This window comes from Labrus bergylta, chromosome 16 (assembly GCF_963930695.1).
Source record: "Labrus bergylta chromosome 16, fLabBer1.1, whole genome shotgun sequence".
Classification (NCBI taxonomy): Eukaryota; Metazoa; Chordata; class Actinopteri; order Labriformes; family Labridae; genus Labrus; species Labrus bergylta.
In genome coordinates, this window is record NC_089210.1 from 16,092,187 (window position 1) to 16,106,852 (window position 14,666).

At 44.0% G+C, this 14,666-nt stretch overlaps 2 protein-coding genes across 2 annotated transcripts; one reads left to right on the forward strand and one right to left on the reverse strand.

The window, feature by feature from the left end:
- Positions 1–908: 908 nt before the first annotated feature.
- On the forward strand, positions 909–6,185 carry scpep1 (serine carboxypeptidase 1). Its single transcript, XM_020651592.3, has 13 exons — positions 909–1,061; positions 1,249–1,388; positions 2,093–2,182; positions 2,956–3,111; positions 3,322–3,396; positions 3,555–3,627; positions 4,208–4,245; positions 4,320–4,448; positions 4,863–4,947; positions 5,057–5,170; positions 5,282–5,419; positions 5,505–5,668; positions 5,941–6,185. The coding sequence occupies exons 1-13, from the start codon at positions 1,001–1,003 to the stop codon at positions 6,001–6,003; spliced, it is 1,326 nt and encodes a 441-aa protein (XP_020507248.1). The 5' UTR covers positions 909–1,000; the 3' UTR covers positions 6,004–6,185.
- Positions 6,186–6,782: 597 nt separating this feature from the next.
- On the reverse strand, positions 6,783–14,666 carry engase (endo-beta-N-acetylglucosaminidase). Its single transcript, XM_020651613.3, has 14 exons — positions 14,471–14,666; positions 13,671–13,750; positions 13,384–13,585; positions 12,719–12,867; positions 12,472–12,626; positions 11,824–11,972; positions 11,445–11,616; positions 11,246–11,352; positions 10,104–10,215; positions 9,828–10,015; positions 9,572–9,714; positions 8,724–8,823; positions 8,524–8,635; positions 6,783–7,685 (listed from the first exon to the last, which is right to left on the reverse strand). The coding sequence occupies exons 1-14, from the start codon at positions 14,566–14,568 to the stop codon at positions 7,287–7,289; spliced, it is 2,166 nt and encodes a 721-aa protein (XP_020507269.2). The 5' UTR covers positions 14,569–14,666; the 3' UTR covers positions 6,783–7,286.

Consider the following 14,666-nt stretch of genomic DNA (forward strand, 5'->3'; position numbering starts at 1 on the left):
TTTTAAATATTTTTTGGTGTGTCAAAAACGTTTAAGTACCTGAAAAAGAACGGTAAAGGATACTTAAGTTCCGGTTAGAGAAAATAGCGATAATATATTACAAAAAAAGTCTAAATATTATTATTGAAACGTAGATTACCTAATTTTTGCATAAATCTAAACGTATAAAAATTATTGAGGAACTACCCATCATGTTTTACAAAAAATACCCTGTATTTTAATTAAAGTGTTGTATGGCTTTCAATTTAAGTTAGTAATCTTTGTTTCAGTTACTTTCCCTCCCTTTGTCGTTATGTGATTGAGCTGCGAAATGCTTTTGTTGTTTTTTATTTTCCGTGTTTTATTATTGTTATTATCACAGACAGTGCTGTAACAGTAAAAAAAAAAAAAACTCAGGACATTTCTTATGATGGTTAAACCATAGACTGTAAAAATAAAACTTAAACTGATATCATAACAAAAATCTGTTATTTCTTTGTACATTCATTGTATCGTTGAATGAAAAAGTGTTTTGTCTTTTATTTTGAAGGCCAATGGCTGGAAACGGAGTTTTCATTGGCTATGACCTCTCTAAAGACAACTCTTTCTCAACACTGCCCCCTGCTGGTCAGGAGGCACTCACCAGAATCTAACCAAAAATAAATCTGCTTCATAAACATTATGTATAGGAGTGATATAGTTAGATTATGTGTGCGGCCTTTAAGGAAAGTTATTTTTAACATTACACACTTTCTATAACTCGTACTGAATATTTTAGTATTTAAATAAATTATAAATTATGAAAAGTGAGACAGCAGCCTAACCAGACTGAGGAAGAATGAAACAAAACGTTGTGATTGTGAAGAATTTAAACTTTCTGTGGCATTTGAGCAAAGTGTCCTTTCCCAGTCTGATGTTTATGCACTGACTGCTCTGAGTCAGCTGACCTCGGGTGTGGTCATGTGATCAGCTGCCGTAATAAAAGCAAAGAGAGTGGGGCTTTTTCACCAACTCTGCAACAATGATCCGGACAGAGACGAGCTGTAGGCTGGTGGTTGTCCTCTTCTTTATCGTCAACACAGGTAGGAGTTATCACCTCCACATGGCGCCTTTTAAAGCTCCTTAATGTGGTGAATTCTGGGTAAATAAAATCAGTAAACAAACCGGAACAAACACGTAGGTCTGATCATTTGGTGCAGCGATTCAGCTGACTGCAAACAGAAAGTAACGCTGTTTCTTAGATATACTCTGTCTGTGTGCGTTCCGCAGGTCTCTCCAGTCCTCTGTCCGGTAAAGAAGACTGGGACTATGTGGAGGTGAGGGACGGGGCCCACATGTTCTGGTGGCTGTATTATGCTGACAGTCCGTCTGCACACAGTATGGATCTGCCTCTGGTCTTGTGGCTGCAGGTGAGAACACGACTGACAAATCAAATCACAGTCTGTGCAGGTTTTTTATGAGTCAGGTCATTTCATGTGTTTCTGTCTTAAATTAAGTGCTTCAGTTATCCTCACATCTTAGCAGGTGTATTTCTCTCACTTCATATAAGCCAAATTCACCTGAGAAGTCCAACAAAATCAAGATATAAAATTCAGAAAATAAGGCCTGATTTGGGGCTGCGCAGTGGTGCAGTGGCGAGGAGGTTCCTGGTTTGAATCCCTGTCTGTGTGTATTTTGACTGTTCTCCCAACATGTCCTTCCTTTACCCCCTAAGCATTCAGGTATTTTGTCTGTCTGCACATTTGGTGTTAAAGTCAGGGGAATGTGTTTGCATCCTGATATGAAGCAGATTTTAGTCTCTGCCAGTTCAGTTGTTTAAGCTAAAGACACCAAACTGGACTGCAGGTTTGTGAAATGTGCTGTAGTTGCTTCAGCAGAGTTCTGAAGCTTCAAACATGGCTCCTAGTGACTCCCACAGTTTGCAGAGTTAAAGATTAAACACTAAAAACAATGCAGTGTGAAGTTGTGGTTGAATGTGTTCTTGTGACTTTATGAGTAACATCAGTGCTGCTGTTATTTCAGTCTGCTGAGGAGGAACTGTGTTTTTAGCACCCCCCCCCCCCCCCTGCTGGTCTTTAGAGTTGAAACATGATGAGGTGGTTTGTGTCTTCAGGGTGGACCAGGAGGATCAGGAACTGGATTTGGGAACTTCGAGGAGATCGGACCTTTGAACAGGAACCAGGAGCCCAGGAAGACCAGCTGGGTAAGACTTTGGTCTTTAAGGTTTTCATGGATCAGAAATAAGTTTTCAAAAATGATAACGAGTTCGGACATCGTCTCCCCTTTTGGAACTCAACGATGGGCTTGTTTTCAGAAGAAGATACACCTTTTACAAGTTCAGTGTGAAGACACTGAAGCGTCAGTGTTCAGCCAGCAGCTCTGCATCAGTCTGTAAACCTTTGTGTTCTAACCTCTCTCCATTTTTCAAAAGCTTCTCCAATATTGATCCTAGTTTGAGCACGTTTCTGCTCGTGGAGCTTATTAGAAACATGCAGAGGCTTTTTAGGTCGGGTACAATCACTTCTATCTGAACCACTTCTCTTGACCCGCTTCCATCGCTGCAACAACCTGTTGACCTGCTAACTGCTCTCATATCTGGCAAACCGAGGGGCGTCCAAAACGGCCGTGTGGGGGGGTGTCTTAAAAACCGCCTACCTTCTCTGGTCCAAACAAATCCAGAGCATTCAGGACCAGAATCTAAAGTTAGAAGGAGAACATACTGGCTGCTGCATTGTTGTCAGAGAAGCCAGCACTTCAACATAGCATCTTTCCTTAATGTCTGATCATATAGTAAGCTCACTTTATCATTTCACTCACTACACATCTCACTGATTGTAGTTCTGTACTCTGACATTAGGGCTGTGTTAAATGTGAACAGAGAGCTGAGGACACACGGCTGTTTTCCCTCCTGTTGGTTTAGCTCACATTTTCAGGTTAACATTCTGATGAATTGTGTGTGTGTGCTTGCTCTCTCAGGTCCAGGCAGCCAGTGTGTTATTCGTGGATAACCCTGTGGGCACCGGCTTCAGCTACACCGACGGACCGGGCGGTTACGCCACCGACGTGTCCATGGTGGCCTCGGACATGCTCGTGCTGCTGCAGCACTTCTTTAAAGACAAGGCAGAGTTTCAGGTACGCCAACTCTTTACTGTTCCAGGTCTAGATTAACTCCATTCTAGCTCCAAAATGTCATGAATACAAACACAGGGAGAGCACTAAAAGGTTGCTTTATACAAAACTAATGAACGTTAAAACAGTAGAGTGGATATGACCATCAGGACTAAAAGAATCTAACTGAAACCCCCCAACAAAGACCCGTCTGTCTTTTTCTGTCCCTTGCAGAGCGTCCCTTTCTACATCTTCTCTGAGTCTTATGGAGGGAAGATGGCCGCTGCAATCTCCTTGGAGCTGACGAAGGTGAGTTCATCTTACTTCTCCTTTCAACTTCCTCTTTGGAGAGTCCCAGTGTCAAAGAGATGTCATGTGGTGGATGACGAGGAGAGAAGCATGCTGTTTTTGAAACTGTCCCCTGCCGACCTGATTTGGTGTAACCACCCTTTTTTGGTCTCGTCCAGGCCGTAGCACACGGGTCATTGAAGTGTAACTTTGCTGGTGTGGCACTGGGAGACTCATGGATTTCTCCTCTGGGTCAGTATCAGTCTTTCACTTTTACCACAATGTGTGCATACATTTCTTATCAAACCCAAACAAACCTCCACTGGAAGGCTGCATATCTAGATTTCAGCACTCCAGGTAAAGGGTATAGAATCGATGTTTATTGCCATTTGCTCAGGTACAGGTACATTGGAATTTTTGTGCGTTTCTCCCTGAGTCAGCTTCTACAAAAAAGTTAAAATTATATATAAAATAGCATTATAAAGAGTAGAAAAGTACAAATAAAATAAGTTGTAGTAACGGCTAAGTAAATTAAAATAAACTGTACAGAACGATACACTGTATTATAGCAAAGATATAATACAAAAAAATAACAAAGGGGAACACTGTACAATGAAATGAAAATATAAATGTTTTCTTGTTTCTACTTTCTACATCTCTTATTGCACCTGAGGTTATTGCGCACATATTTTTCACATTATATAATTACGCTGTTTTTAAGGTTAATATTGCACACTTGTATTACAAGTCCCTGCAATGTTTATTTTAGCCGTGAAGCGTCTAGAAAGCATGCATCGTCTCCTTTTTTTTAAATATTTATGTTCTTCCACAGACTCGGTCATGACCTGGGGACCATACCTCTACACCACCGTGAGTAACAATCTTTCTACTGGTCAAGCCGCTCTGTTGAGTGTTCGTCTGACTCTTTCTACTTCTCTGTTCAGTCTCTGTTGGATGAATACGGCCTGGCAGAAGTCAGCAGTGCGGCGGATGCTGTCAAGCGAGCGGTGGAGCTGCAGCAGTTTGAGAAAGCGACGGAGCTGTGGTCAGTGACTGAGACTGTGGTGGAGCAGGTGGGTTCAACACTGGAGCCTCTGCAGGACTAGATGGTGTTTGAAAGACTGTAGACAATCTAGTTTACACCATCGGAGAGCCTGCACTTCGTCTTATTTGACCATATGAAGCACAACATGTTTGTTCTGTTAACATATAGTAAAGGTCTCTGTAAATCACAATCTGTAAGGATGAGACAGAAGTGTACATAATGGTGTCATCTGCATAAAATTAAATGTTAAAAAGCAACAAGAGTTATTTGTAAAAAAATAAAATGGGACCCAGTATGGAGCCTTCTGGGACACCAGTTTGAATATTTTAAAAGCTAGAAGGTAAACCATTAATTCAAATACTCTGCATTCTGGCACTAGAGTAGTTTTATGTTTTTTAAGATTGACATCATGATTGATGTGGTTCAATTTTTTTTTTTTAAGAACACAAATGGAGTCAATTTCTACAACATCCTGACGCAGGAGCCGGATGAGGGAGTTGTCACTTCAGCAGGAGAAGATTACATCTGTGAGACACCACTGTGCAAAAACAATCAAAGAGGCTAACACTGGTTTATCTGTAATCTACAACCAATGCTCGCTCTCTCGCTCTCTCGCTCGCTCTCTCTCTCTCACAGCTCTGCAGACACGCCGCCATATTCAACCCCTCCATAGCCAATCCCTCAGCGAGCTGATGAACGGACCAATCAGGAAGAAACTGGTCATCATCCCCCAGAATGTCACCTGGGGAGGTACGTCATCGCCGCCTCGTCTATTCACCAGTTTTATCTAGTTTGAAAAGCTTTCTTGAATCATTATTTTTTTAAACTCGGTTTCCTCTCTTGTGTTTGCTGCATCTTCAGGCCAGGCAGAGGAAGTCTTCAGCAACATGGCCGGAGACTTCATGAAGCCGGTGGTGGATGTGGTCGATCAGCTGCTCGAGGCTGGAGTCAACGTCACCATCTACAACGGCCAGCTGGACCTCATAGTGGACACCATGGGTAACTTATCACTGAATTATTACTTATTATTTTGTGCAGTCTTGGTGTAAACGCATCAATGAATCTTTACGCTTTTTTCATGCAGGCCAGGAGCTGTGGGTGAAGAAGCTGAAGTGGGAGGGGCTACCTGGGTTTAACAAGATGAGGTGGACCCCGCTGGATGACCCTGCCTCCCCTGGTGTGACTGGAGCTTTCTACAAGAATCATAAGAACTTCTCTTTCTATTGGATCCTCAAAGCCGGACACATGGTGAGACATTGACTCGAGCAGTTTGTTATAATAAGACTTTAATGATGATAATATTAAGGATGGTTTTGATGCTGATTAAAGCAGCTCTGGATGTTGTGTTTTGCCTGTGGTCACTTCCTGTCAGCACCTGTGTCCGATCAGACTTAAACCTCTCTAGATCCTTGCTTGTGTTGTTCTTACTCTGAGGTTCGTCGCTTTGGATAAAAACGTTTGCGAAGTGAATTCTAAGAGGTACAAATTGAGTGAACCTGTAATTTTTTCTGTTTTCTTAGATCCCCTCAGATCAGGGTCCCATGGCCTTACAGATGCTGAAGATGATCACCCAGCAGGCCTGAACCCCCTCATGAGGATGCCAGCTGGAATGGCTCTGACAATCACGAAGATCACAAACCCTCTTTTATATTTCACTTCCTGCTTGACCAAAATAAAAATTCAATTCCAAGTAGAATCCTGGTACTCTAATTTTAGCACTGACATGTGTGGCTGGAAGCCAAAATAAAGCCTTTGTTTTTGTAAATACTGACTTGTCCTTGTCTCTGTTGAAGTCTGATCTGAATCAACATAAATGGTCATCTTCATTACTACGTTATTTCTGATGTGCAAAGATATTAAACCTCTCAGGTATTTCAGGGCTGAGAGAATAGACGGTTAATGTTTGAGCCTGAGTGAGGTTGCCCGTCTGTTCCTGCAGGGGGCGCTGGAGTCCCATCGATGGCGGTCTCCATGTTGGAAATGCTGTCTCAGTCAACCTAACAGCAGGCTGAGAGCTGGGGCTGAGGCGGGTTTTAAACCCCCTGACAAACCGTTATACCGCGCCCACCTGTCAATCAGGTCAGCTACACGCCTTATTGTGAATAACTCTTATCCTTCATCAAATCAAAACTTATGAGTCATCAAAACATTTACCCCCCATATAGTGTGTGTCGATCGAGACATGAGCTAATCACACCTATTTGTTTTTTTGAACCAGGTTGTAAACATGTTAATCTCTGCTGTAAAAACAGCCTTTTTAGAATGGGTGTGTGATTTCCTGTGCTTCTGCAGCCAGCCTCTAGTGGACACTCGAGGAACTGCAGGATTTTACACTACAGTTACAGCTTCATTTTCCAACAGCGGAGGTTAAAGACTTTATTATCAAAGTTAAAAAAAGGCACCGTTAAAGTCAATATAAGTACAAATAAAACTGTTTGTCATTTGATGCACAAAGATATATTAAGTTAGATTGACCATAAATGTGTCAGAAGGAATATTATCAGATAACTAGTTCATGCATAGTTTTACAGTTTATAACTATCCTTAAGTTGTACAATTTTAATTTTTAACTCACAGATTGTAGGTCCATAGCTTATGAATAATGAGACATTCTGTTCCATCAAATGTTTGTGTCTTACTAAACACATCCAACATACAGTCAGTCAAAAGTTAAACATACTTTTATATTTGGTACGGTACATTTTGTTAATAAGAGCTTTATAACCCAATCCTTCTTCTCATGTAGATTCTTAATTAACTTTCAAACCCTGAGTTGCTCCAACTTCTGAACATGGACGTTTATCTCTGAGCCTTGATTGCAGCACCATTGACCAAAGGTTCATCCTGATAAATTATTCTTTAGTCCTCATGTTGAGTCCTCGGTGTAGCTGAGGCTGCTCCTCCCCCAGTGGTTCTCTGGGATCTGGAAGTCCTTCCTGATCACCGGCTCCACCACCAGCTCCATGAGGCCGGGCGGCTCTGGCACCATCAGCTCCGTCACTCTGTAAAGATTAGAATACGCTCGCCCCACCAGAAGCAGCGGCCCTGCCGGGATTCTAGAATCAGTTCCTCTAAGATGCCTCCAGTACACCCTGAAGTGTTGCACGAGGTGAGTCGGGTAATCCCAGCGAAGGGTGGCGTTCAGGATCAGACCGGGAGAGGTGGACTCCAGTGAGGAACCGACGCCGCGAAACCACACCACGTCATAAATGCACAAACCCTGAATGAGCTCAGGAGGGACCTGCAGGCTGGAAATGTCCAAGAGCTGGTGGAGAGAAAGAGAGGCAGGAGGCGAGGGTGAATAAAAAGAGTTCTCATGTTTCTGTTGACTGAAGCGTGCACGAACCAATAGGCTACCGGCGCCCCGAAAGGATGAATTCTTGAGGCACAATCTAAAGAGGGACTGAGGGTATTCTCCCTCTGGCCGCTGAAGTCGGTGCATTACAAAATACTCCAGTAGAAAACAGACTTTGTGAGATGTGTGAGTTGGACAAAGTTGAAACAGAGTCCCATTTTCTTTTGCATTGAACAAAATCTGATGATTTAAGAGAATTTTTTTTTCATGAAGTAAAATCAGAAATATTGGGGCGGACAGATGTGCAGAAACTGGAATGGCTGTTTAAGTTTAATGTGTTTAAACTTGCTCATTTTGTTTCAAAAGCTTGGAAAAGAAGACAGGATATTCTGTTTAATTAGTTTGACTTCTTGCTTTCTCTTTTTGTTTCTTGAGAATGAATATAGCTTACCTAGTGCACTCTGATCCGGGAACGTTTTTAATTTATGGTGTCATGTAAGCCCAATGCAGGCTGGGCATATGGATGTATGACACAACAATAAAATAAAAAAATAAAAACTCTAAACCAAAATCTGATCAGTTCATCCTTGAGTACAGGTAACATTTCTGAAGTGCCCTGTTAAAAAGAACCAGACCGACAGACTTCACCATAAGGTCTCCGTCCACATGTTAAAGTAAGCAAACAGAAAATCTCCTCAGATGAAGAACCAGAGAATCATCCTGGGTTCTGTGGTCTATTTCTCTTTAAGGGTACCTGAGAATTCCTGAGAAACACTGGTACCAAGAACCCATTAAACACGAGTCTCACCATGATCTGTCCCAGCCTGCAGCTGAACGGCGTGTCCTCGGGCTCGCCGTCCCGCCGGATGCTCAAACAAACTTCTCTGAGAGCACAACCACGAAGCTCCAGCTGAGAGCACCTGAACACAGAGAGCAGACAGGTTAACTCCTCATGAAGGAAATCCTTCAATACAGCTGTCACTTACTCTGACTGTTAGAGCTCTTTACCTGACAGTCCAACCTGAGGGAATAAAGCTTCCACACAGCTGAGAGAACTGTTTGAAGAGCTGCTGTTCTTCATTCAGCTGCTCAGGAGTCACACTGATGACTGTGGAGACACAAACCACTCTGTTACTGAGCTCAAGAAGAGTTTCAGGTGTCTGTACTTCACCTCAGTATTTATTTTATTAACATACTTTGCTTTCAGCCCAAACATTTTTACACAAATATCTGTACTTTTTACTCGCCGGCCACCTTCTTACCTACTGCAGGAAATAAATCAGGGCCTGTGTCCACCTGGCGTATATCTGAAGGCCAGCTCCTCCTTTCAATAGTTCCCAAAGAGGAGGGGGCGCTTGCAGCAGCAGGCGGCCGCCCAAAGAAAACTTTTTTTTTCTCAACTTTTCAGAAGAGCGCTGTTGTTGAATCTTTTCATTCAACCAAGGAAAAGGAGATACTGTTCCCCTTTTTTTTGTCTCAAACAGATCGTGTTTTCCGTCCCACATCCTCCTCGCTCCTGTCATTGTAATTAATCTCATCATCCAGACAAACATCCTCCGTTTGATGCTTATGGTGACGGGAAAAAAACGATCTCAGTAATAACACATACAGTAAGAAGCAAAGGAGCAGAGTTGGTCATACAGCACGTGCAAAGATCCTGAGCGCACAGCCGGCCCTTCTCTGCCCTTAAAAAACACCAGGTGGACACAGGGTGACTTACATTCTTACAGCACTACTTCTACTTTACCAGAGTCTGTGAACAAAAGAACCTGAACTTCTGTTTAAGTGAAGAAGGTTCCAGACATCTCTGATTGTCCTCAGGGGGATGGGTAATGGATGCAGAGTTAGAAACTCACGCTGAACATCTTGGATGTCCATGTGTGTGCACAGACTTGCATCTGTGGTCTTCAGCTCTAGGGACACTGAGATCCCCGCAGACGGCTTGTAGATGACGCTCACCAGAGTCTTTGCAGCGAGGGGAACGTGGAGCGAGAAGATCCTGAGAGAGAGAGAGAGAAAACCCAACAAGGAGAAAATGCATGAACTCTGAGAGCTGCTTGATTTGTTCATCTGTCTTGAAAATAAAGCAGAAAGAAAATCATGCAAACACACTTTGCACAAACTGGAGAGGTGTGTGCGGCGGGGATGAGTCCGTCCAGCAGCAGAGAGCTGCCTCCGTTCCAGGCGTCGTCAGGGCAGCCGCGGCTCTGCAGCCAGGCTCCGCCCTCCAGCTCTGTGTGGTAATATAAAGGCTGGATCTCCTGAGCGCTCAGGTTGAACCAGCTCCTCTCCGTCTCACGCTGCACACACGCAAAAAAGAAAACTAATTAATGCAGCACAATCAGAAACTGAAATCGTTTTGGATGACTGCGATCATAGAAACAGTACCTGTCCTCTCCAGTAGAGGGCCTTCCCAAAGCCCTGGCAGAAGGAGGAGATGAAGGGGAGGGACAAAGATGGCCGATGGACGTACAGGTAGTCTGATAGAAGAGCCCAGAATCTGCAGAAACGACGTGATACTTTAAAAAAAAAAACACCTCTGTCTCTGAAAGTTGAAGGGCATACTCACAGTAGTCCCAGTTTCCCCCCCCTTTCCAGTCTCCTGCTGGCCTGCACTCACACTGCTCCAGGTCTAACCGGGCCCGAGCACAGCTACCTCTTGTACATGTGTCTTCACATGCATCACATCAGACGCATGGCTTTATATCAGCATAAAGCCTCTTTTAGTTTACATGAAGCGCGGTCTCAGAGTCATGGAGCGCAAACATGGCGGCAACTTTACGGCTCGTTCTTTCGAGATACGTCCTCTACACGCTGCACACCCCCGTTTGTGCTCGTGTATTGAAGGCTTGATATTTGATTTTTCACACTTAAATGTAATAAAAATCAAGTATATCCTCTGAAATTACCCCTATGAGTCATGACTGTCTACAATGGGTGTAACACCCGAGTCCCACTGTCTGTGATGTTTTCAGAGTCCTATCTTCAGTTTGTTTACATCGCCGGGACGGCCAACCGGCTCCTCCCCTCGCGTATAAAAGTTGTTTAATTGAGGGACTAGAGAAAAGAAGAATAACATACTGTACTCACTGCTTAACTGTGTTTCTAGATCACGCTCATTTCAGGTAAATTTACATGCAGTGTGAAGATACAAGCATAATAAAGATCGCTAGCATTAGCATGCTAACACAACAATGCAGCGCGAGTTGTTTTGGTTTCATGCTGGAGCTCAAGGGCGACATCTGCTGGATCAAAAAAATCACATAGAAAGCCTTTAAGTTCACCTCTTCCAACCAATTCAGGGCCAAAGAAGTGCCATGCACCATGCTTTAGCAAAGAATGGAGTACCAGTCAAATAAACTGGATTTAAGGGGTTGGAAACATGTTCAGAAACGGTACATGTTGCCGAGTGTGAGTGCACCTGACACATCTTGAGGGTTTTTCTTCACTAAATGTTGTTTTTGTCCGTGACAGAGTCCCTAGCTCAGATTGTGTCTGACAACATCACACAAAAGGATCCCTACACTCACTTGTCCTGATTTTTGCGGAACTCGCTCTTATCCTCATGCGTCTCGTACACCCAGCCCGGAGCAAAGAGGGCGACAGAGAAGTTGTGTTTTCGGATGACTTGGAGAGCCTGCAGAACAGATGAACAGGAGAGTGCACGCCGTCAGTGATCTGAGGACCGTCGGTCTTTAACAGACTCGCAGGAAGGTCATCAGTTTGTACCTGGTTTGTTTCAAACTTCCCTCCCACCACTGTGCCTCGGGCGAACACATCCACCCCGATGTAGACGTCGGCCTGGCGACCTGAGATGCCGCTGTAGTTGCTCATCCACTCCAGGTTCCGCTCGGTCCAGTTGTAGTTGGTGAAGAAGCCATCGCAAGCGTCGAAAAACATCCTGTCACGGTAAGAGGAGGATTAAAATGTCAAACAGCCTGAACTAGGAGGTCAACAGAGTAAGAATCTGCTGAGTGCAGATGTGAAAACGTCCACAGTTACCAGTCTTGTTTTGGTTCACATCCTCTCATTACATGAAGACACTGATGATCATCTGAATATATAAATTAACTCATTGATGTAAAACTAGTTCTCTAAGATCCTCCACCTGTTGTTCTGGTTGAGTTCATTCTGCCACAGCAGACGTCCCGTATCGATCACGCTGTCGTACCAAAGGACCAAACCTCCCGGCACCCTCAGGTGCGTCTGGTCGGTCAGATAACGCAGGAACAAAGGTGTGTTCTTCAGCGCCACCTCCTGCAGGGAAGAGGACACAACACCCCATTCAGTTACGTAAAAACACAAACTTCATTTAGCATTTGAGTTGAAACCTTTGAGTTGATAGGATTTATGTGTGAGCTGAAAAAACGACAGCCTTAAAGAAACAGCCTGTGCCTACAAACGCTGCTGTCTCTTTAAGGCCCCCCTCCCCACGTGCCAATTTTCTTCTTATTGGCCCGTTTTCTGGAAACCTTTCAGGGGGCAGAACGCTGCAGGGCTGCCAGGGGAGGGCTGCTCCCCTGTGCTGGGAGAGGAGAGGTTTATGTAAGAGGTTTGAAGCCGTCTCGTTAAATTCTTGGTTCCATATCAGGGAGCTTAATCTGTAGAACAAGCTGCTTAGTGCACTCTGCAGACTAATTCTGGGATTACTCCAATTTAAGTTTACAGGTGTAGTTTGAGCATCCGGGGTTGTGACACCACATGAGAGTTTTAAAATGGAGATCAGCAGAATAGCAAGTATGAGGGTGAAACTCACACTGAGGCTGTTCTCGATGTTAATGAGCCATCCATCGAAGCCGTAACAGTGACTGATCTGGACGAGTTTATCAGCCACGGCTCGATACGACTCCTCGTCTTTCAGGAAGGACTCGCACGTGGCCGCTCCGTCCGTCCACTCTGTGATGAACGTCCCTGAAATCGGGACGAAAAACACAGCAGGAAAACCTAATTAAGTCCAATCCTAAATTTCACAATAACTAAAACATGACACGCTTTTTACTCACCGATCATTACGACTCCATGTTTGTGAGCAGTGTTGGTCCACATGGTGGGAGGAATGGTGACCAGGAGGTGTGTGAAGTAGTTGAAAACGTCGATGTGCTGCCAGTGATAGAAGGAATACGGAGCCTCTGCATGAGTCCCCTGCACAAACCTTCACGACAGAACATCAACATGATTACAGAGATTACTGGTTATCATTTGCTGTGTGGTTTTAAATCTTCTTATTTCTGTGTTTATTGAAGAGCTGGGTAAAAATCTGACACACAGATTTGTTTGTATTTAAAGGAGCAGTATGTAACTCTGACCCCTAGTGTTTAAAATAGGTACTGCAGTCTAAATTCTAAACATTGCAGAGAGCTGTCTTCTCCTCCCCCCCCCCCCCTCCCTCCTCTCTAGAGTTGATGCTCACGCAGGTTGCCATGTGGTGGACACTGAAGCTTCAGTGTTTATCCAGCTCTGCATGGGTCTGTAAACCTTTCTGTGTTCTAACCTCTCTCCATTTTTCAAAAGCATCTCCAATATTGATCCTAGTTTGAGCACGTTTCTGCTCGTGGAGCTTATTAGAAACATGCAGAGGCTTTTTAGGTCGGGTACAATCACTTCTATCTGAACCACTTCTCTTGTCAGAAACACACACCTGACTGTTTTTATTAATGTGCGTCCTCACCTGTCGTCCAGGTAACCGCCCATCATGTCATGAGACACCAAAGTTCGTCGTGGACAATCAGCCAGAGGAGGCACCCGAGGGGCCAGAGGTACCGTCGCCACATTGAAGGGGTTCGCCTCGCTCCGTTTCCACGACAACAGCTCGTCCAAAGTGGTGAGACCGCCGCTAATTGGTTCTGTGGTGTCCACATCGTAATGTTTGGCTGAGAAAGGAGAAAGGAGAATTTAACTATTATCAGCGTGAGAAGGTTTTTAAAGACGTAAAATGAAGCTCGCTCGCTTGCTCACCTGACAGAGGAGAGGAAGTGAACTTAATGACCTCGTGGATACTTCCTGAATCCATCGGCTGATCAAAACGAGACTCCAACCTGAGGAGAGAAGAGGTGGTCAGCGAGGACTCATATATGTGGTTTGACTCGTCTTTGATGTTAAAGAGGACATCTTATCCCTCTTCTCCACCTTTTCAAACAGTCCCCTGTGGTCTAAATGAAACATCTGTTCTGTGCTTTGGTCAAAATATAACATGAATCAAGCACCAGGGGAGGTTTGTGACCCTGTATAAACCAGCTCTCTCTGAACGCTCTGTTTTGGTGTGTGTGTCTCTTTAAATGCAATGAGTGGAGATATCAGTGGGATTCTTTTACCAGAATCCCACTGTGACATCACAAGGAGAGCACATTTGAAACAGAGCATTTTTCTCTGTGTTGAAAGACTTATGCAGACCACAAACAAAGGACTGGATGGGTTTATTTCACATGTTGTGGGTCGGTAGACACTCAGGTTACCCAAATATATGTTCAAAAACACAGTCAAAGTGGATTTTTCATAGTATGTCCCCTTTAAAATTAAACCAGTCACATGTTAGCTACTGAACCCAATGAACTATGCTTGTTAATAATTAACCTATTAACGACTTAAACTGCAGTCCAACTTCCGTCAATTAGAGTTTAAGCAACAACTGGCTGTAAGACCATGATATTGTTATTTTTTGCGATGTAGCAGCTTTAAAAACAGACTTTTTAAAGTTTTCTGACAGATAAAGCACATGAAGCACAGGTAGAGGAGGTAAACGAGTACAGCAAGTATACCTGCTTTCTCTCTTAACGGGCACATCTCCGCCCTCCGCCGCGTCCTCCCGTTTCCTCCGCAGAGGAAGAGGCTTCTTTACATCTGCGTTCAGAGCCATTATAATCAATTTATCCGAGAGAGCATTGAAGCAACAAACTGACAGATGAACGAGGAAGAGAGAGCTTTTCCTTCTGCAGCTCCAGCGGCAGCAAACAC

What these genes read in the sequence shown, in the direction of transcription:
- scpep1 (XM_020651592.3), top strand. Translation starts at nt 1,001, where the DNA reads ATGATCCGGACAGAGACGAGCTGTAGGCTGGTGGTTGTCCTCTTCTTT. An exon ending in GACCATACCTCTACACCACC is followed by an intron (nt 4,246 to 4,319) that starts GTGAGTAACAAT and finishes TTCTCTGTTCAG; the next exon opens with TCTCTGTTGGATGAATACGG. An exon ending in CCAGAATGTCACCTGGGGAG is followed by an intron (nt 5,171 to 5,281) that starts GTACGTCATCGC and finishes CTGCATCTTCAG; the next exon opens with GCCAGGCAGAGGAAGTCTTC.
- engase (XM_020651613.3), bottom strand. Translation starts at nt 14,568, where the DNA reads ATGGCTCTGAACGCAGATGTAAAGAAGCCTCTTCCTCTGCGGAGGAAA. An exon ending in TTCCGCAAAAATCAGGACAA is followed by an intron (nt 10,216 to 11,245) that starts GTGAGTGTAGGG and finishes TCGTTTCTGCAG; the next exon opens with ATTCTGGGCTCTTCTATCAG. An exon ending in CCCTCTACTGGAGAGGACAG is followed by an intron (nt 10,016 to 10,103) that starts GTACTGTTTCTA and finishes GCGTGTGTGCAG; the next exon opens with CGTGAGACGGAGAGGAGCTG.